This window comes from Bos indicus, chromosome 10 (genome assembly GCF_029378745.1).
Source record: "Bos indicus isolate NIAB-ARS_2022 breed Sahiwal x Tharparkar chromosome 10, NIAB-ARS_B.indTharparkar_mat_pri_1.0, whole genome shotgun sequence".
NCBI classification, from domain to species: Eukaryota; Metazoa; Chordata; class Mammalia; order Artiodactyla; family Bovidae; genus Bos; species Bos indicus.
The window spans coordinates 47867644-47891203 of record NC_091769.1 but is presented as its reverse complement, the minus strand read 5'-3'; the positions used below and the strand labels follow the sequence as shown (position 1 = coordinate 47891203).

The 23560-nt window shown below is 33.2% G+C and overlaps 1 protein-coding gene across 5 annotated transcripts in view; it reads right to left on the bottom strand.

The window, feature by feature from the left end:
- VPS13C (vacuolar protein sorting 13 homolog C) overlaps positions 1-23560 on the bottom strand; it is a 181463-nt gene that overhangs the window by 144112 nt on the left and 13791 nt on the right. For 3 of the 5 annotated variants that reach the window (XR_011568837.1, XM_070797479.1, XM_019968742.2), the window contains exons 4-10: positions 20468-20563; positions 18194-18295; positions 7956-8065; positions 5083-5142; positions 2934-2993; positions 1818-1898; positions 867-924 (exon numbers count right to left, since the gene is read on the bottom strand). Coding sequence is in view for 4 of the 5 variants with exons in the window: in XM_070797479.1 (XP_070653580.1) it covers positions 867-924; positions 1818-1898; positions 2934-2993; positions 5083-5142; positions 7956-8065; positions 18194-18295; positions 20468-20563 (567 nt within the window). In the remaining variant the exon portion in view is untranslated. Of the gene's footprint in view, positions 1-866; positions 925-1817; positions 1899-2933; positions 2994-5082; positions 5143-7955; positions 8066-8364; positions 8431-13344; positions 13408-18193; positions 18296-20467; positions 20564-23560 lie in introns of all 5 variants that reach the window. The other 2 variants (XM_070797480.1, XM_070797481.1) reach the window with 1 other exon arrangement.

The following is a 23560-nucleotide window of genomic DNA, read 5'->3' as shown; positions in this document are numbered from 1 at the left end:
AATATTATGCTTAGTGAAATAAGACAAAGACAAATATTACATTATATCATTTATATATGGAATCTAAAGAAAACACAAATGACTGAATATGCAAAACAGACACAGACTCACAGATGTAGAAAAGAAACATGTAGCTACCAAAGAGGAGAGGGAAGGAGAAGGGACAAATTAGGGTATGTGATTACCATGTACAACCTACAACACATAAAACAGATAAGCAATAAGGATTTACTGTATAGCACAGGGAATTGGACCCAGTATCTTATAATAATCCATAATGAAGTATAATCTGTAAAAACACATTATCTGTACTTTGTATACCTGAAATTCACATAATACTATAAATCAACTATGTGCATGCGTGCAACTCCTGCATCTCTTGCATTGGCAGGCAGATTTTTTACTACTGTGCCACCTGGGAGGCTATGCTATAATCATCTATACTTCTTTTTTTTAAAATCTCTGGAGTACTTTGTCTTAACACTACAATACTGACATGTTCAAAGTAACCTGAATATCAAGACCCCAGAGATTTCATTATTAAACAAAGAAAAAAAAAGAAAATCTAATTCTTAAAAGAAAGTAGACATTAACAAGATAGGGAAAAAACATGGAGGTCAAGGGGGTTAGCTGTTGGGAGTGAACTATACCCACAGAGCCCTTCTCTCTCACTCTCCAGTGGTGTAAGTGTTACAATCAATTTCTAAATACTAAAATATATACTGAATATGCTGTTATCATGACACTAACATATAAAATTAATACTTTCTCTTTGTCAAAATAACTTTATCAGAAAAAGTATATTAAAATACAGTATTTAATTCCACGCTTCCTATAACATAAAATAAACTTTTACCATTACTTACTGTATTGATGGTTTGGGGGTATATTGTTACTTGTAAGAATTTCACTTTTCAGCTGATCCTATAAAAAAAATTTGAATGATATGAGAATGAAAAAGAAAATGCATATATTCTCAGCACCCCTGACACACACACACACACACACATGAAATTTGGTTCTAAATCAGTATCTTTATTCCCAACTTTGTAATTATTAGTCCATAAGAAAAACACACTGAGCACTATTTACAGATATATTTCTTTAGAATATTACTTCAGTAGGTAATTTTTATAAATTCTAAATACCTAGAAACAACATAAGACTGTTCCACTCTGACTTAAAAGGTATATAATGTGTACACACACACACATTCATAAATTAGGATCTCAATCACTTTCTAGACAAAGGCAAATTAATCATTACAATATCTTTCTGAGAAATAAAAGACAGAATCTTGGAATTAATTCAGTTCAGAAAATTCAACTGTTCTTTTCTAGGTAAATATGACTAAGACTGCTTAGCTTTAAGACATGACTTAGCATGCTTAGTTTTGAATCAATCATTCACTGTGATGCATCACTGTAAATGCTTAAAATATATGCTACGGATACATTTTTTAAAAATCTGACAGGTATCATCTTTCTTTACAATCCTTTTCAAGTAATCATTCTCATATGAAACTCCACAATGCAACCAGAATGCCATCAAAATGAGAGTGTGAAAAACCATAAATCCAGTTTTAATTTGATAGTATAGGTTCTCATCTCACTGTCAAGTGAAAGATGTCACAAAGATCTTCAAAAACAAAAGTGCTATTTTTAACACGGAGTCAATTCAAAAACTGTGTTGCACACTTCTGACTTAGTTACAACTTAAGCAAAAGACCAGTATCTTGTCCTCATTAGAGAGAGACCGCGTATGTAAAGTAAATCCCAGGAGTATAGTCAGCTATTCAGGGGACAAACTGAAATTACCAAGATCTGTTCCCTTGACCCCTGGTAAGACATGCTGCAGTTCACATTCCAGTAGGCACTGAGACTATCAAGTCGTATCAGCTATAAAAGAAAAGTTGGAAAAGATCAGGCAACTAACAAACCGAAGTTATGTATCAATATTAAAAGAATATTCTCATGTTCACTATACCAAAATCATCCAACTGTCATTTTGAACTTTTAAAGGGAAGAAGATAATGCAAAAGTGGAGGAAAATGTATGTATGTTCTTCAGAGACTTTATTATTAATCTGGGCTTCCTTAGTGGCTCAGATGGTGAAAAAAACTAACTGCAACACAGGAGACCTGGGTTCAATCTGAGGGTCAGGAAGATCCCCTGGAGAAGAAAATGGCTATCCACTCCAGTATTCTTGCCTGGAGAATTCCATGGACAGAGGAGCCTGGCGGTCTACAATCCATAGCATCCTAGAGAGTCGGATATGACTGAGTAACTAACACTTATTAATCTAGCATTTGCTGAATTGTGCTTGCAGGAACAGTGTTCCCCAGGGGATTTACTCATTCAATAATCAAATATTTATTGCGAATTCAGTATATAACAGACTCTGTATTTCAATGAATAAGAAAGACATGATTTCTCCAATGAATACAAATGGCTGTTTCAAAGGAAGGGTGAAGGGAAGAGGATTCTATGATCAACAAGGTGGAGAAAAGTACATACAAAATATCCCTTTGGAAGATTCAAAGTGTTTATTAGCATATTTAAAGTATTGTGAAATCCTGGAGTTTAAAACAAAACAAAATATACCTGTCTAACTATGAACACCTTTCTGTTTTAGTCAGTAATCTTATTTGACCAGAGAATATTTTTTCAACAAATCTAATATTATCTCAATTATCTAATGCCCCATCAAATACAATTTGGGAAATATTAATTTTATCCAGCTTCTTTATATTCTAGGTGAAGAAAGGTAAGTGATTTTAGAAGGTAACATAGTAACTAGCTGAGCCAAAACTAAACCCTAAACTTTCAACTCCCATTCAATGGAATATTCTGTTCTATCAAGATTTCTTGAAGAAAATACATTAAATGTTTGTACTTAGGAAAATAACTAGATTTAAAAGTCTAGTCTAATACCTTGTATATAATTTTTTCTGCTTCATTTAATATGCATGGTGTCCAGTGTTTGTTTGCAGTCTAAAACAGAAAAAAAGAGTAACTGTGAAATGAAGTATATGTATCACAAAACAGTGCTCTAATAACTGTAACAAAATAACTTAGAAATAACAAGACATCCAGTTAACACTGGCTAATGTGAGTTACCTGTTTTTCATATTACAAAATCAAAGGAACAGTGAAAAAGAGAATTGAGGAGGTTCTAATTTAATTGAGTTCATTCATCCAGAAAATAATTACTGAGCTATTGTGTGTCTGAGAGTGGGTATGAATAAAAAAAAAAAACAAAGAGCTAGCTAGGCAGTAGTTAGATGTGGCTGAGTGGAGTCAGAGGAGGTTAAGGAGAGGCTTTTCAATTTTAATATAAAGGAGAGACTTAAATGTGCTTAAATGGTTAGAAGACAGAGGTGGGCAGGGAAGAAGAGTTGAAGATTTAGGAAAGAAAAGGAAATTGACAGAAATAAGGAAGAAAGGACAAAAGGTAGAAGAGAATGAGAGAAAGTCGGGGAAAGGCTCCTAAGGACATGGGCGAGGATGGGATCCAATCAGAGGTGGGGAGATTATCTAAGATTTAAGAGTTAGTCTGCATTTGAAAAGATGGAAAAAAGGAATGGTACAGATACAGAAAGAGGTGAGTCTGCTATTATTGTTGTTATAATAGTCAATGTAGTAGTTGAAGCAGAAATTGAGCCAATGTGGCAAATACTTTATTCAAACTATTTAATAAATCATCACAAAAACACTAAAATACAGCTAATACTGTAGTAATGAATGGAGGTTGGATAGAAGGAAACCAACATGGTAACCATACAGTAAGGTGTCACAGGTGCTTTGATAAAATGTGAAGGGGAGTATTTTTAAAAAAGAAATAGTAAATTCTAAGAGTGAAGTAAAAAAAAAAAAAAAAAATGAGAAACAGTAATATCTCAAGGAAATATTAAAACCTGAATAAATCACCAGGAAGTTTAAGGGAAAAGAGTAACACAGGCAAAGAAAACCATATGAAAAATCTGAGGAAAGATACAGAGGATCAAACAACAAGAAACTACATCATCCTTACACCCTAGTACTCCTGCCATCAGTCAATGCAAACTAAGTCACATGACTATGTTGTGTTTTTCATTTGGTCTGCTAGAAGCTCAATATTAAATACTGACCTTTCTTATGACTAATATTGTTAGTCTCATTTTTCTGAAACGATTATGTCTCTACCTTTCAGAACACAGATTCTGGTTCTTCGAAAGTATTATAGGATTATTTCTTTTTTATTGAAAGCTATTTCAAATTTATTTTGGAGACAAGCAAAGGATAAACGGTGTATTAAACACTAGCTTCCTTGACTCCCTTTCCTTTATTTCTCCAATACCTGTTAATTTTTTTTTTTTGCTTTGATCTTCAACTGATGTATATCTCTACTTCTCTGTATGTATGTATCATTCTTAAGGAATCCATGGAACAAAGACCTTTTTCTGTTTAATAGACTACTTCTCTTTCCTTTTCCTTCGTCTTCTTTCCTTCCTAAGGCCCTCTTCACATAACTAATCAAAAGGCAAAAATATACCCAATGTGATTTACCACTCACTGTCCTTAACTTTAAAACATGTTCCTACCACTTAGTTGTCCATAATAGAAAAAAAAAAAAAAAAGTCCAATCAGGATATACCCACTCTATATTTTAAAAGAAAAAACAAACTGCATTGTAAAATACTTAATCAAAATAAATTATGTATATTTCAATATAATAAACACACATATACATACATATAAACAGATACACATGTACAAGCTATTTGGAAATTATACTGTGGATAAGAAAGAACTTGACTCTGGAAATCTATCTTCCCCTAATTTACTACACATTTAAGATACAGCTTTTAAGACCTTCAAAACACTTGTTCTTAATATTTCTATATTTGTTAAACTCAAAGATAAAATAATTACAGAATATAATAAAAGTATCACTAAAAATAATAAAATTTCTAGAAAAGCTGTAGAAAGGTTACACAAAAAAATAAAATAGCTATTTGCAGCAATAGCTGATTTTAGGAAATTCACCCTGAGAATAATATTTTACAGATTCCACAGAAATTTTAAATAAGGTCAACTTTACCAATAGACTAAGTTCTCCCAGTGTGACACCAAATGAAAGAGGCCGCGTTGGATCTGATACCTGTCAAAGAAAAAAAGTGACATTAAAATACACTCATAGTGAGGATAAATCCACTTTACACTCTACAACAGGCAACACAGGACAAAGAATTTACAAGGAAGTTACACAACAGAAATGGATTTGTGGAGAAGAAAGGGAAGGAAGACACTAACATGGCTGAGATTTTCCATATTTTGTAGGCATGACACTAACATGATACTTTCCCAGTGGAACTATTTTTTTTACTAGAAGTGAGAACACTCACTAAACAGATTCTTGCCCAGATAGTTTAAAAGAGATAGTTTCTTTATGTATACCACTAAAGATGTTCTTCATAGATAAATAAAACAAGGAGTTGCAGATAAAACAGTGCCACTAAATTATTTACAAAGATTTTCACATTTAGAAACGTGAACTGTCTCTCTACACCTTTAATTTCCAATGACACTTAAAAAAGAATGTTTGTTAGAAGATGCTCAAGATCCCTAATATTTAATTTCCTCAATCCCTTAACCCAAAATCTGCCATTATTAAACTGATCTAGTTCTCATCTTCAATATCTAATAATATTTATACACAGTGCTTAAACTGTGCTATTGTGTGTATGATGACTTTGTTTTTGACATCTCAGAGATGTACAAAAATTAGTGTTTTTTGGTCATGAAAGAAAATAGGGAAACTAGAGACAAGAGAAAAATCATATAATGTTCTAAATCATCCATCAGGGACTTGAGTCACATACACCCTTCTCAAACAGGAAAACCATGATCTGGTATAGCTGTAAAGAAGGAGCTTTGTGAGCTTTGTTTTTAATATCAGATATATTATGGTTTGTGGCAAAATATATTTGCTTCATTCTCATATTCATCTTTTTAGGCCTATGGATATCGAGCTCAAAATAGCTTGCAGCTATTTCAGTAGGAACTTTAATAAAGCACAACTCCTCAGCTGCTAATGCACTACCCATAAATTACTGCTGTCATACAAAGAGCATCTTTATGATAAATTATACTCCCCCTACCCTCATTTCTATATTTTTAACTATCCTTCCACACACAATAATTAAGGTAATCACACTGAAAGAGGCAAGATACAAGGAAGATCCCTTTGCGCTTTTAATTTTTTCTGTAGATTATTTTAATATATTTTGTCACTGACACCAACTTAACTGTAATTGATGTTACTTGTCCCACTCCTGTGCATCTCTGTATTTTTTCATTAAAGAGAAAGAAATAACGTACCTTTCAAACTGTACTTGCTCAGTAGAAAAGCTTAGTTCAAGTTTAAACTGAAAGTGGGAGGGACGGTCAAGAGAGAAGGGACATAGGTATACCTATGGCTGATTCAAGTTTATGTTTGGCAGAAGCTAACACAATACTGTAAAGCAATTATCCTTCAATTAAAAGTAAAAAAAGTTTTAAAAGCTGAGATTATTATTCATCAACATACCACACTGGCTTTAAGAATAATTCTTTTACTTCCATGACAAGTTGAGTTCTAAGTTTGTTTTAAACAAGGCAATTTATGAATTAGGCTTTTTAGACATTTGTTTGTAAAATTCTGTCTACTGGACTTTCCAGGTGCCTCAGCAGTAAAGAATCCACCTGCCAATGCAGGAGACGTGAGTTCGATCCCTGACCCAGGAAGATCCCACGTGCTACGGAGCAACTAAGCCACAACTACTGAGCCTGTGGTCTAGAGCCAGGAGCCGCAAGTACTGAGCTCATGTGCTGCAACTACTGAAGCCGGGACACGCAGAGCCCACGCTCCACAACAACAGACGCCACTGCAGTGAGAAGCCCAGGCCCGCAACTAGAGGGCAGGCTCTGCTCACCACACCTAGAGAAAAGCCCACAGCAATGAAGACTCAGCAGAGCCAAAAAAAAACATTTCAGTCTAATGATGAGCTAGGTTTTTCAGACATTTGTTAGCAAAATTCAGTCTAATGACTATAGAAAACCAAAACATAAAGTTGGTATAAGACGGAGATGGTATATCTTGAAAAACTACAAGTGTATCTTACTGAATATGAACTGAAAAAAGGGACTTATCAGGAAAGTAAAATAAATTCTCTATATGGCAGTATGACTTTAAATGTAATCTAAACTTAGAGCAAACTAAAAACAAAAAAGAAAGCAACTCATTTTTGGAAAAGATGAAAAAGCATTTCCAATTGGTTACATAAATGAAAAAATTCAAGGCTTTTCAATTATGCTTCAAACTTTAAGACAAAGCAATGCACATTAAGTTTAAAATATTGATTATGTTTTAATTGAAATTAATCAAATAGTTCTTAATCAACTAACGTTAAGCTTTTAGTTATCAGTAAAGTGGTTTCTAAACATTGCTCCACATGTATGTGAGTAGCTGTGTGTGCTAAAATCCTGTGTGGTAGAATGTAAAGTACATGAGACTACCAGCCAAGTGACCTAGGTTTTAGTCCCCTTTCTAACAACCACCATTGTAACCAATTACTTCATTACCTCTGGGAACCAAATTTTTTGTCTTTGTAAAAAATAAAAAAATTAGTTCCTTAAAGCTTTATTAGTCTAAGTCTTTAAACAAAATTCAAAATAAATAATAAAGGAAATCCAAAAATCTCTTAAATTAGCTTTAGAAAGAAACATATGGTGGTTTATGATATATTTACACATTTAATGTAAAAAGCTTAATGCTAATAAGGAGATACGGTAGTGTACTAATCAGGAAAAACTTAATCTTGGATTTAAAACTGCCATGTATGGGCAAATCAATAATCAATAATTAATAATAATAATTAATCAATAATTAATGTCATAAAACACACAATTACTTACACCAAGTAAACTACTTACATCATCTTCATATTTAATGTGAATGTCTGTGATTTTTACTTGTACATTTTTAATTACTTGAGTTGCCAATTTTTCCAAAAATGTATCCTTTTTGGCTTCTTTTGCTTTATCTATAAAAAATACAAAAATACAAGTTCAAGAGCTGAAATTATCACATAATTCATAATCAATGATCAAGGATAGCTAAAGTACTACTCAACGGGAATTACAACCTATTCCTTGCTTTATTTTAGATTTTAATATGCATTTCCAACTTAAAACTTATTTTTCAGCCACTATATCAACAGGGAAATCCCTAAAACTTATTTTGAAGTTACATCATAATCTAACATTTATTTTACCTTTGAAGACAGAAATCAAGTGGCAATGTGTATAAATAACACATGGCATAAAAACCACTTTTACCTACCTTTTGAGCGATCAAGACCTTTAAAAGGTTTCTTAAAATGTTTTTTGTGCTTTTTACGTTTACGTCCTTCTCAGTGGAAGCATTTTAGTGAGAAAAGGATAAAATTCAAGTTAGCAGACTAGAGGACAGAAGAGAACAACAAGAGACTTCTTCCTGACAGCAAATTTAGTACAATTCACCGTATTATATTCTAAACTGACCTGTTACTTCAATACAGGCAGAAATTCACAAACCTTTTTTAGTCTAGAATAACCTTCTGTAATAAAGAAAGTAACTTGGCAGATGCAATTACACAAAAATTGAGTAAAATATCTGTACACAGTGCCCATTAGAATATTTACAACTGCTTATAATATAAACTTTAATTTTTAATTTCAACATTGCCAAAATATTGGAAATGTAATAATGACAGAATATGTATGGTAGGAGCACAAACGAAATGAATGGGTAGGTTGCTGACAGATGACTTCCTCTGAATGATACACCTCACAAAAACAGGATCCTTTGCAGTCTCGAGGATATAAAGAATACAAAAAGGGAAAAAAACTGCACACAGAATTTTACATTTAGCTTAATAATTCCTTTAGTATCTCTTTTATTTGGCACTGCCTTGTTTCATGGCATTAACCCAAACCTATCTTACCCAACTTATAAATCTTTACATTCAACTGCCTGCTACACATCAAATCCAGTCCTCACTCTTGGGGCAGCCTCTGTATGGTCTCCCCTGTCTCCAATCTCCACTCTTTTCTCTGATCTAACCTCCTCTGACCTAATACGACCAGATTCACGTCTTCCAAAATACTATTCACAGCCTGTTAATCCCTGCTCAAAATTATTTTAAAGGCTCTTTGTAGCCTGCCAAATAAAATGAGAAAGTGTTTGCATGACACAGAGGTCCTTTTATGATCCAGTCCCTATCTCTCTGTCCTGTTCTATCTTCTGCCACTCATCCTTGCACTGGACACTTCAAGAAGACTACTGCTACTTTCCAAAACAAGCTATAACTTTAAAAAAAAAAAAAACACTTTTTATTTTGTCCTAGTGTATAGCTGATTAACAATGTTGTGACTGTTTCAGGTGAACAGAGAAGGGACTCAGCCATATATGCACATGTGTCCATTCTCCCCTAAATTCCCCTCCCATCCTGGATGCCACATAACACTGAGCAGAGTTCCATGAGTACAAGCTATAACTTTCTAATGCCTTACTGCCTCTACACATAGTAGATTCCCTGAACTTAGTTTGCTCTCCCTCAAGTTCTTCAGGCAAATTCCTAGGAGGCTTTCAAATCTCAGGTCCAGCACAACTGCATGTGCAATGCCTTCTTCAACTTTTCCAAGGATCTCCAAGGCCATCCACTCTAGTACCTTATGCAGACTTCCACTAAGCAATGAATACACTGTATTTGAAGTATCTGCACAACTGGTTTGTTTCTAGTCAGGAGGAGTCCTTCATTAGGACAAGAATTATAATATCTAGGCACAAAGCACATGATATGTATCTATTCAACTGAATCAAAGTTATCTACATTTGGATATTAAAATAAAATATATAAGCTCAATTAATGTTATAGAGAATACATTGATATTTAGCTCGAAATTTTAAATTTGTTCTTCCTTGATATTTTAAAGCAAATTATCCTGCCACTACAAGAACTAAGAATCAAATTATCAAGTCCTGGATTTTAAGCATAAGACCCTAAGTTTCAAGAAGAAAATATTTACTAAACCTGTAACAAACAGGACTTTGCTATTACCAGGAGTTCTTGTCACAGTGATGGTCCCCTAAATCTTTTTCATTTACAAATAAAACATTCAGCGACGTTCTCAGAGAAATACTATTTGAAAAGAAATAGCTAAGAAAGCCAGAGAAGCCCTGAAAACCATCCCACTTAGGGAGAAAGTTTTCGGAGACAGGATTCAGCTGCCTGGGTGTAGAGTCTGGAGTAACTCACCCTTCTCATCTGACCTCCTATTATCCTTCTGGGTTCACATTTGTCCTAGAACCTTGTTCTGTCTTTGATCTCAATGTTAGATGCACCATGTTCCAAATGGTTTCAAACTCTAATCTGAGTACTACAGAGTCTTCATTTAATCTGATGGATAGTCACTTTCTAAAGCAGTTCTCAAATGTTTTGGTCTTAGGGTCCCTTTAATACACTTAAAATTTAAGAACCTTAACCAGCTTTTCATTAGGGTGGGTTACAGATACTGATATTTACCACGTTGGAAATCAACACTGAAAAGCTTTTTAATAGTTATTAACTTATTAAATAACCCATTATGCAATAGCACAGGTAACGTGTATTTATAAAAAATAACTATGTTTTCTGAACAAAAACTTGTAATGAGAAGACTGATACGGTTTTACAGTCACAAATCTCCTTAATGTCTGGTTTAGTAGGAGACTGCTGGATACAAATACCTGCTTTTGCCTTTGCTCTTTTAGGATCTATTGTTTAGGTTGGAGTATGTGAGGAAAATCTGACCTAATTACAGAAATGTAATAGGAAACAGGAGGAACATCTTCATCTTTTGCATATGACCATCTTTTCATGTAATTATGGATACTACATCAAACTCAACCAGTGATAGCTTCTTAAAGCTGTACCTTGGAATCTGAAACTATCCGTCAATTTTTCGTCTAAATTAAAGCCGGTCTACTGTGCACTTTAATACATTCATAATATTTTACCACACTTTTATAATACAGAAATACTGCTTCATTGAATTATACAGATCTTATAAATGCGGAGTCATTTTATTTTTTAATATGAAAAATCACATTGTTAATACCACCAAAAATCTCATCAGAAAAGTCTTTGAGTATGGGAAGCTGTGAAGCTCAAAGTAGCAAATACAAATTCCCCAAAATTCTAATTTTTGTTCAAAAGCTCAAATCTTATTGCTGGTAACAAACAGTGTCAGTTCTTTTTTCTTAAAGCTGTGTTGTTGAAATGTCTACCAAACACCCAAATCTGAGTAATAATCGTCTGTCAGCCATTCTTTGAAGTAAAATGGCTTCCCATGAAAAAAGCAACTAGTTCCACTAGTTCAACTAGTAAGATCAGAAAACCCAAACAACTGCACAAGTATGTTCCCTTGAGACAATTATCCTCCTTCAGTCTACAGAAGTGCAACATGTAAGCTTCCTCTTTTGTCACAAAATGACAAAGACACATATACTCAAGAGCTGTAATCTATTAAAATTAAATGGTTTCTATTTCATCAATGGTTTTCTTAAGCAAAATTGCTGCTTCTTCCATTCTATTTTGGTTTTTACTGTGCGTGACTGGCAGGGAACAATACAATAGCTCCTGGCAGTAGAGTTTGGTGCCACTGCCTTAAATCATGGGAAGGCAGCCAGCAATCTTACACAACATTGCTTTTGCACCATCAGTACCAATGTCAATACAGTGGGGAAAAAAAATAACGTCTTAGAATTATTATGAAAATAGTTTTGACTTTTTGAAAATCATTGCTCCAGAAAAAAAATTTTTAATGAGTAAATATACACTCTCAAAGAATCAGACACAACTGAGCGACTGAACAACAACAAATATACACTCAGGAACTGAAAAAATGAAAGCATTGTAAAGAACACATGAAGTCCAGGGCAACTAAACAAAAGACATCTTCAACAAAATTAACTGTTCTCATTTCAGAATCATCAAATTCTAGGCCAAGTTTAGTTTTTTGGTTTTGTTTTTTTAATCCAGGCTAATACACATTTTTGGAATAAAAAGAAACTCTGAATCATGAAGTTTTACTTTAGAGTGACCTCTGTCTGTTTTGTTTTGTTTTTTAAGCACTGCTTGCTGCCCAGTGATTTTTTTTACATATTTAAATAGGCCACTAGAACTCATTTGTATCCTGGAGGCAGGCTGCACTTAGTAAGATCAGAAAACATTGCCCCTGGCAGTCTACAGAAGTTGGTTCCATTATAACCCACAAAATTGGACAGTGAACCATGAGTTATCTTTTATATTAAACAAAGTGACTCTAAGACAAGAGTCAGTCACTCTTACTCAAGGGGCAGATTTGTTCAAAGAGAAACTCCTTTCAGGATAATTTCATTCATGCTATGAAATTTGCCATGCAACTCATCCTTCCATTTGTCATAATGAACCTAAAAATGAAAGAAGTTTCTAGCAGCAAAAGTAATTCTATCATAATGCTTATTGTGGTTTATATCTTGAAATAGAGATGCCAATTGCCTGCCACTTAATCGAAACAAATTTTAAGTGTGACTAAGTTAATATAACAAGTTCCTGAGAAGTTATAGATAAATATATTTAAAATATTTTAGTATTTAAATATTGTTTAAAATATTAGAAATTATTATTTTAATGTGCTTGGTAAACTTCCTAAGATACAAAAAAATCCTACTGTAAATCCTAAAACAGTCAGCCTTCAAATCTGCCTTTTTTGTGAGACTGTCCAGGACAGTAGTCTACATGTGCTGCAAAGCTGCTACACAGATGAAGCAAATCAGGGAGGACAGGAGAAGAAAGTCAGGGAAACATCTTTTATCAAGGTCCTAAATAAAGTCTCACTCCAAAAAATAAAGGTTCCATTTTACTGCTTTTTACAAGTTTGAGAACCACTGCTACAGAAGAGAAATCGTTTAATTGAAAAACTACTATACTATTGAACGAAGTCAAAAAGGCAGTCCAGATTTGGAAGTTATCCACAGATCAAACTGTAAACTGCATAAGGCAGTGGGCTGGGTCTGTTTCACCCCACGAACACTGAGCATCCAGCATAGTCTTCCTACTAGAAGACATTAAGCATTTGGTGAGTGAATAAATGGCTGCAGAAGATGGAGAAACGAAATGACAGTGAAGGGGAAAAACATGAATTACATTTCCATATTTTCTAAAAGGATGACATGCCATATAAACTCCATTAAAAGCACAAGCATGGATAAGAATATAATTTTGTATGTAGCTCAGTATAATTAACCGTGCATACCCACCAGGCTTTATGTCCTTGTAAACAAAGTTTTCCAAGCCATATATGAACTCCCCTGAATGTGCGCCTGCATCCGCACGGCAGCAATAACCAAAATGCAAAGCATTTTAAGACATCTTTAATTTCACATGTAAAATACATCTGAACTCAGTTCAAAGAATTAGACATCAGATAACAGAACAAGTAAAATCCAGTGACACTAAAACAACTTACTTCTACGGAAATATTCTCAAGTGACACCATTTCCATTCTTTCAACAGACAGGCTCTGTTTTCATATATTAAAACAAAAACTCTTAATAATTAAAATTATAACAATTAATAATTTCAAGTTAACCAAAACAGACAAATATCAACTATGGCTAATGTCTCATTGATTTACCCAATTTTCAAAGAGAGTAAAAATCTGCTCATTTGGTTCCCTTTCTGCCCACCATTTGTTCATTTTCAGAAGGAAACACTGCTGCAATATTTATGCTAATTTTAGGGTTAACTGAAATGAATTCATCTTACTTTAGTATCATGTTCCCTTCAAAGACACACTATCTGAATCCTTTCTATTCATTCTTGTTAGTGATGGTTAGGTAACACCATCTTCCATTTTGCTCCCCAAATCCAGCTTATATACCACTACCCAAACACAGCCATGATCAAATCACTCTCCAGATTTTTAAAGAAAAAGTAACTTCCTGACTGTCTCACTGACTATCGATCAAAGTCCATTATAACGCAGTCAAGAGCCAGACTGAGTTCAAATTCTAGCTCTATCATTTTCTAACAGCATAACCTAGAACAAGCTATTTAACTTCCAGCTTCCTCAACTATAAAATGGGAACAATAAAAGCCATTAAAGCATAGAATTATGACTATTAAATGAGTCAGCTGATATTAACCACTTTGAAGAGTGACCCGCAAACAGTAAATTCTCAATAAATGTTAGCTGCTATCATTATCATCATCACCATCATGGTATTCAAATTTCTCAAAACCGATATAAACTTAGTTTTCCAACTCCCCTCCAGCTACACTATCAAAGTCCCAAATTCTTAGCAGTTCCCCATACATGCTCTACACTTTTTCATTTCACTATCGCCTTAACCTAGAACGCCCTCTCTCCCTTCTGCATACTCAGCTGAAATACAGACCTTCAGAGTGTCCACCCCGATCTCTGGCTGAACATGATAAGCCCTTTAGGAACTTCTGTAATACTCTAACTGCATCTCATTAATGAGACTCAACACCCTCTCCTGTCTATTACCATACATGAGGTCTCTGACAGTAGGCTACAGGAATTTTCTAATTTTTGTGTTTACAACAATGTGTTCAACAGACTGGCAGCAGACTTCTCAAAAGTACCTGGAAGTTAAAAGATTTTTACCCTTAAAATTCTAATGTTAAACTCAATATTCTATCCCCAGCCAAATCAAACAAGTGTGGAAATAAATTACAAAACTTTCAGACTTGAAAGGATCTTAAAAATTATATCCAGTGCATCCTTTCTTAAAAGCTATCAGAAATGCTTCAGCTAAACAAAGGAACAAAACTAAGAACAAAAGGCAAGGGACTCAATGAATTAAAAACAGAAGAGCAGTGAAGATCAGTTCTAGGATGACAATTATATAGCAGAACTAAAACAAACAAACAAACAAAACACAACCAAAAAAACTGCTCTTCAAGAGGGCAAGGGGGACAGGGAGAGGACAACAGATGTGTTTGGACAACTGCAAAATAACACTGAGAGCCATATGATTGATAGATTTCATGTAGCACACAAAAGAATTTAAGGTAAATTTAAACAGAAGGAAAGAAGCATTTACAAATTTAAGAAAGAAAAACAAAAGGCTGGTGCAGAGGAAATATAATCACAGTATATTATCTGACCCATCCAGTGAACAGTAATTATTTTGTCACAGTAATGTAAATTTTGACTCATAATTGGCCAAAAATTATGATACGACCATATTATGAGAAGATAGAAAGAGGAACTGAGGATGAAGGAAGATGGTAAGAGAGGTAAATTCCTTGACTACTGTGGAAGGAAATACAAGATAGTGCCTTACATTAATAAATTAGATAACCACAGAATGTTACTATTTCTAAAATGATGGCTCCCTCTAAGGAGTGAGTTGAAAGGGTAGAGAAGGGTGAAACAAGAAACTGACATTTTTCATAAATCTTTTTGGAAAAACTATTTGATTTCAGAGTTAACGTTAACTCTAAAATTTTAAGAGTTTTGATAAATTAATATTTTAAAATATAGAATCTATATAGCATTTGAAAATCTTTTGATTTTACTAGGAATTTAATATTACCCTTTACTTTACAATAGCCTTTCCAAAAAAATAAATTTAGTACAATGAAATAAAAGAAGAAAAATATCAAGAAATTTATTTTGACAGTTAAGCAAGCTCTCTAGAAATGAACTTGTATTTCAATTTTCTTTTTTTCCCACATAATAGTGGGCAGGCACTCTATTTTATCAAATGAAACAAACTGAGTAAAAGTACATCTTTAAAGCAGATCAGACTAAAAACTCTATTTTCATTTTTATCAACTGCTGCTTATAGTTAAATCATTTTCTCTCCTTATCTCTGAGTCTCCATATATAAGCAATAGTACTTTTGTGCTTTCAAACTCAAGAAATAAGTGGGAAAATAATAAGTAAAAAAAAATAAAGTATAGTAATCAAGTCAAAACTGTTAATTAAAAATGATGAAATGGAAAGCATATAAAGGCCAGGGTTGTCTTTAATCATTCACATGAACAACATTATATGAAGATAGGGTCTATATTCATATAAACTAGAGAAAGTACTTAAATGCAGTCAAAATGACTAAATGTATTTCTTAATAATTGAGAAAAAAAATCTCTATCAACATATTTCCCAACTTCTGAATTTATCTCTTTTATACTTGGAGCATTTTGTTGACAAATCTAATAATGTTAATGAAACTGAGTTTCAATTTCTGAATCTTAGTTCTATACTAACAAAAATTAAACTTATCATCCAAGAAGCTACAATATAATGATTATTTATAAGCTTAACAGCCCCATTTACACAAGCTTAGTACTACAGATGTTGATGCTCTATAGATTTATCAAATCATCCGTAACAATCTCTCTGCCAGACCCAAAAATAAGTTTCCAAAGTATTAACAACCCAGTGACTTAGCAGTAGCAGTAGTCAAAATTCACAAGCACTTAATACAAAATGTATAGCAAACTATCATTTTGCTGATTAAGCTGTCAACTACTAAAACGGAGAGAGTATATACCATGCTTTCTCTTATAGTTCACTGGAAACACTAAAATATTTTGAAAGCAATCACAGTTATTTCTATTCCAAAAAAAAGAAAAAAATGAGTTTGGGGTTTGTTTCTCAAGAGGGAAAATATAAATTATATATATTATAAATTAAAAGTATATAATTACATGTAACAGCAATATATCCAACCATACATATACCAATTGATGACTACATACAATTATATGTATGTGTATTAACAAACAGATTTAATCTGAACTGATTTAAGGAAGAAATTAAATTCTAGTGCTCTCTAAGCCTTTTTCCTCATATTAAAATTAATAAAACTATTTCTAATTAACCAATATTAAGTAAAAAGAAATATTCACACTGAATTGGCATAAAACAAAACCATGACCACTTTGCTTTGTTTGGCAGATAAAAGTGACAGAAATTAACAAAACCATTTTCATGGAAATACAGATCCTTAAGTTTCAGCGGAAATATAAGATACAGTTAAATATGAAAAGAGAAAGGAAAAAAATGTTTAGACTTTTAAATTTTTCTACCATTAAAAACAGCCTCTGTATCTGAAATATTTTAGTACTTTTCTGTAAAAGAATCAGTAATTCTGAATAAGGGAAAAACAGCCAGGGAAAAAAGAATTAGAATCTTTGACAAAGAATTTTAATAAACAAGCTATTTTTAAGAGAGATTTCTCTTGATTTAATTAAACATCAGCAGCTTAAGCATCTTATTATAGTATCTAAAAATAATTTCTATCATTTCTAACATTGGCCATATCTTTAAAGAGAGACCAAAGAGAAATGCCTTAGGCATTTCTAGTACCATCTTCTTCCATCATAGAAATATATAAACATGCTACCAAATGATGCAAAAATGATGTAAAATGCCATTAATTTTCATACGCCAACCAGCAATCAGAGTATGATTTGCCTTGAAAGAGAAAAACAAACTTGGAAAGGCTTGGAAATGCCTTCAACTCACCATCCTACAGACTACTCGGTTTTATCCTATCCTTATTCTTGCTCCATAAACCAAATTAAAACAGTCACCAGATTTATTTTTAGATAAAAACAAAATATTAAAACTTAAGATGTTAAAATGTTGAAATCTGAAAAACCAATTTTTAACAATTATCCTGTATAATATGAAAAGATATAGCAAGGAAAAGAATTACAGCACCATTTCCTCTAAACATTACTTCACTATATTAATATGCTGAACTTTATTATCTTTCAACAACACAGGTGAAAATATAGACAAAGAAACCATTAACCTTTGGCAAAAACAAACAGGACTACAAGAACTCAAAGAATTTGGGAAGTCTCCATAAAGTAGCATAGTAGATATGACTGGTTAAGAAAAGTAAGAAAATTTAACTGGCAGTGAGATAAAATAATCACAAAGGCAATGATTCCTAAATGTGTCATTAAAATCTTTACAATCAATATTATGAGATATGATATTAAAAGATTCTTTGGAACAATAGCTTATGAAGGCTTATGAAAGAATCCTCTTTACAGAATATTAAATGTATCTAAAACATAGGTATATGTACATTTTTCTAAAACATAAACATATTGTACCTTTCTCTGCTGCTTTTTGAAGGGCTTCTTCAATTCGGGATAACTCTCTCTGTTTAATATCTTGCAAGGATTTTTCTTCCTTTTCAGCATCATATTTAATACCTAAAATATGTATATAGTTAATTCACATATCAAGAAAGGCAATAATAAATAAATAAGCAAAGTTCAGCCTCATTATAATATTGTGTGTATGTGTAACAGGTAATCTTTGTAAGCAAAAAACATTTATATTCTTTAGATTGGCTTTACAAAAAGTTTACATAAATGATTCCTATCTACTTACAAAGTTCACATCAAAAGGAAAAGGAAGGAAGGAAAGGAATTAAAGGGAGAAAGAATACAGGAAAAAGGATGATTGGGGGAAAGGGTGAGTAGGAAGGTAAAAGGGAAAAACAAAGAGAAGGCAGAAAAAACATCCAAAAATTTCCAGTTATTAGATCTGAGTGGTAAAATTTTGAGTAACTACAAAAACATGTAAAATCCAATATCAGCTGGTATCAGTGTAAGATTGATTTAAAAAAAGACTTTGAGAAAGTAATTCAAGAACATGTATCAACAATCATAAAATACACAAAATCATATCCTTTTAATTTAGTAATCTCATTTCTGATCACGTACCTAAGGAAAAAACACAAAATGAGAAAGATATCTATAAGGAGGATGAGTTATAATGTTCACTGTAACAGCAAAAACCAGTTGGCAGTCCATAATAAAATATCATATAGCCTTTCAAAATTGTCACTATCACCATGGAAACTGTGGTTTTCATATTTCATCAAAAATAGCCCTTTTGCACTGTTGGTGGGAATGTAAACTGATGCAGGCACTATGGAAGACACTATGGAGATGCCTCAAAAAAACTGGGAGTAGAACTACAACATAACCCAGCAAACCCCACTGCTTGGCATACACCCTGAGGAAACCAAAATTGAAAAAGGCACACGTACCCCAATGTTCACTACAGCCCTATTTAGCTAGGACAGGGAAGCAACCTAGATGTCCATCATCAGATGAATGGATAAAGAAGTCATGGTATATAAATACAGTGGAATATTACCCAGCCATAAAAAGGAACACATTTGAGTTAGTTCTAATGAGATGGATGAACCTAGAGCCTATTATACAGAGGGAACTTAAGTCAGAAAGAGAAAAACAAATACCTTATATTAATACATGTACATGGAATCTAGAAAGATGGTACTGATGAACCTATTCGGAGCAACAGTGGACATGCCAACATAGAAAACAGACCTACAGACATGGGTGGGGGAAAGCAGAGGGTGGGATGAACAGAGAGAGCAACATGGAAGCAGATACACTACCATGTGCAAAATAGATAACCAGTGGGAATTTGCTGTGTGACTCAGGGAACTCAAACCAGCACTCTGTAACCTAGAGGGGTGGGAGGTAGGAGAGAGGTTAAAAAGGAAGGGGACACATGTATACCTATGGCTGACTCATGCTGATGTATGGCAGTGGCCAACACAACATTGTGAAGCAATTTTCCTTCAATTAAAAATAAGTTAAGTTTGGAAAAAATATATATACACATACTAAGCAAAGAAGCTGGATCCATGTTACATATATAATGTGATAAATGCTATGTTAAATCAAGCATGTATACAGTAAAGACTGGAAAACAAGTTATAAAAATACAAACTGTCTTTTATGGTTGATAAAACAAGTAACTTTTCCCTAAAATATCTGAACTTTTCTTAACATTATATTGATCTCAAACTGAAAAAAAATTAATAAAATTAATAGTGAAAGATATTACTTTGAAAAACATCACTACTTTAAAACATTCATTGAAAATTAAAATACTATAATGTATAATGAGAAAATTACCTACTTTATACATGCTTTTGAAAGAACATTCACTCAAAATCAGAAGCAACAAAATGGGAAAAAAATTTCCAATCTGTAGATTAACATGACAGTACATTTTTTAAAATTTATTTACTTTCATTCTCAAAAGTAAATCTGTCTAATGCATCTCAACAGAAGACTTAGTTGTAAAATAATTATTCACAGAGAATATAATAAATTTCACAAATGGTTGAAATTACTCTTTCCAACAACAATATAAAATACTTTATATAAAATGTGGCTATGTATGTATATGTAAAATGCATGTATGTGTGTATATATATGAGTATGATTAGTTTATTTAAATTATGTTCTGTTTTACTAAACATATTAAAATATTTAACCAAAGTAACAATTTAATTTTACTATGACTTTACTGAATGGTTATAACCTAAAATAACTTACTTGCTCCTGGGACAACAAGCAGGTATAATCCCTCTAGAGTTGCAACAACAGCTTCGCCATAAAGGTTCTTCCAAGGAATCTTCAAAGTTAATTTATCTAAACAAACATGATTTCAACTTTCTTATTTGGATGCTCAAGAAGATATACATTTCTCGCTTTCCATTAAGAGAAAAAGTATACAAAACCCTTCAGATATAGAGTATGAACATTGCTCAGAAAAAAAGAAACTAACACAGTTTAAAACATCTTTTTATATTACTATTAGAAATAACTATTCACATTGTGCTTTATATTTTTTAAACTTTTTGATAACTATTATTTCATTTAATATTCCCAAACTATAAGAAAAATGAGGCAACTATTACTTTGGTTTGGAAAAAAAGAAAACTCGGTCCCAGGCAGGTTTAATTATTTGCTTAAGTCCACTCAAGTCATCAATGGAACCAGAACTGATGATCTAAATATGGTACATGCTGTTCTAGTCACACCTGCAACCTCATCTCTACAGCATCAGTGTAAAAGAGTATCTGTTCAAGATCCCAGGAATTGAACCAGCAACACAGATTAGAGCACCAAAGGAAAAGACCTTTGACAGTATGCTAAATTGCTACAACTAGAAGAGGCCAACCCTGAAGGCAAGGTATACTGTTTTATGATTACCAGTATTATAAAGTGACAGGCAGGTCAGACTAGTTATATTCCAAATATTACATGAAAGGAAGAACACATCTTCTCTGTTAGAAATAATGGTATTAATATCAAGTCCTTCAGAGACTGGCCTACAGAAACTTTCTCACCCATAATGTAGATGAACTACCCTAAGTGTCACTAAGCCAAGTTTGGAGTTTTATGGGAAAAAGCTATGCAAAGCAGGAGAGAGAAGATAAAAAGGGCATATTTTCAGCTAAATTTTGAAATGGGCAAAAATCTGTCTTTGGTATCTTTCCACACTATTATTTCTTTATGCTCTTCCCAATCACTAGTATGCCCTCTTTTCAGGTCTCCAGGCAGCACAATGTCCCAATCTGCCCTCAACTGTATCAGAGCAATTCTACCCAAACCTTTTCACCCCTACAGTTTTCCATGTTCCAAAATTAGATACCTTCTCTCATCACAATTTAAAAAATAATGACCCTATAAAAGCTATAGTTCTCTCAGTACTGCCGATCAGATTCTTAAGACAAAAGAATCTGATTCAACTAAGTCATGCTAATATGTGAGTGACTAAACTACTTACACCATCAGAATCACTGGCACTTTTAAATCAAGATGCTGAAAGCTCAAAGAATTGTTGACCTGGATAAAAAGCTGAAGAAGAAATAAAATAATGTAATGTAAGGGAGGATATTTTGCTTCACCTGGATGGCTATGGAGGCAAGCCAGTTTTGGCTGGGAATCTCTTACCGAGGTTAAAATCCAGAATTATTTCTCCATCTAGATTTTTACTTTTCTCTAGCTTGTAACCCTGATGAGATCCTTAAATGGTTCCTACATCAGAGGAGCCTAGAGGTAAGGGCAGTACACTTCTGGGTCATTTCTAAGTCTGTTGATTTTATAGTGAGCACCACCTATATTTATAACAGATAGCGTTTTATTTGTAATTATCTCATCAACTCCTAAAAATAGATTTAATTGCCTTCTTGGTGAGCATGAGATTGAAAAAGTGGGAAATGCTTCTTTAATATACCAAAAATAAATTATCTGTTCTCTAAGCCTTTTTTCTCTCCTTTTACCATAACTCATTATCCTCCCGTCCTTGACTATTCTGTATTCCACTGAAATTAAGTTCCACTGCCTTCCTTTTATAAATCAGGAAAATTTTTTAAATTTTTAAGTAAAAGCAGTATCCACAAACATATCTAGCTCTTAGAAAATCAAAACATCCTTGGTGTACTTAGCCACACTAACTCGACAGGTTAGGTATAATATTTAAGCTAACAGTAATTTAAAAACTGTTAATTTTAAGCTAACAGTAATGTAAGTGCCTGATAAACCTCAAAACAGAGATAAGTATAAAGAAAATATGCTTTGCATCCTTACATGCAAAGTGTCTCTCCTAACTCAGTGAGTAACCTGGAAGAAAGCCATTAAATTCTTATAATACTTTAAAAGCAAAGAAAATAAATTCAGAACCATAGAAAACCTCTTCCAAAATATAAATTTTGTTGTAATAATACAATGAATAACATATAAGTTATTTAGGCAAATATAACTCACCCATTAACCTGGATATGAAGCTGCAATATTTTGTCCTAATTATAGATCTCCCTAGTATCTTTGAGGACAAAGATACCATAGTTACCCTTGCTTCTCCCACAGCTATGTATCTTAAAGGTAAAAGATTGAGTTAATAACTATAACTTCACTGGAGGATTTCAATTAAGCATGCAGGGCTACAATACATCCACAACACTGCTAAACAAGGCTCTGTGTAATAGACAAACAAAAAATATAATTTTTTGCCCTAGCAATATTTTCAATCTAAAGGAGTATCTCCTGTTTCAAGAGGAAAAAAAAAAAGAATTTACATTAAAATGTTTTAACTTATATAAAAGGAACACATATTTATGAAGTAATGCAGATTCACAGAAGTATTCAAGTAATTACTAAAAAGATGCTACGACAGTAAAAGACAAAGCCTTCCCTGAATACAAAATAATGAATGAAGAAGGAAAGCGATGTGGTGAAGTAGCAGGGTGACAGGGATGAAAGGAAGGATTGGTGGCATAAGTGAAAATTCTAAAGTAAGAGTAACTCATCTAGGGTTGTAATTTATAGCTTTTAAAAAGTAAAAACCAGGCAGCATGGAGAGTTGAAAAGACCTGCTATATTAAATGGAGAAGGCAATGGCACCCCACTCCAGTATTCTTGCCTGGAAAATCCCATGGACGGAGGAGCCTTGTAGGCTGCAGTCCATGGGGTCACTAAGAGTCGGACACGACTCAGCGACTTCACTTTCACTTTTCACTTTAATGAATTGGAGAAGGAAATGGCAACCCACTCCAGCGTTCTTGCCTGGAGAATACCAGGGACGGGGGAGCCTGTTGGGCTGCCATCTACCGGGTCGCACAGAGTCAGACATGACTGAAGCGA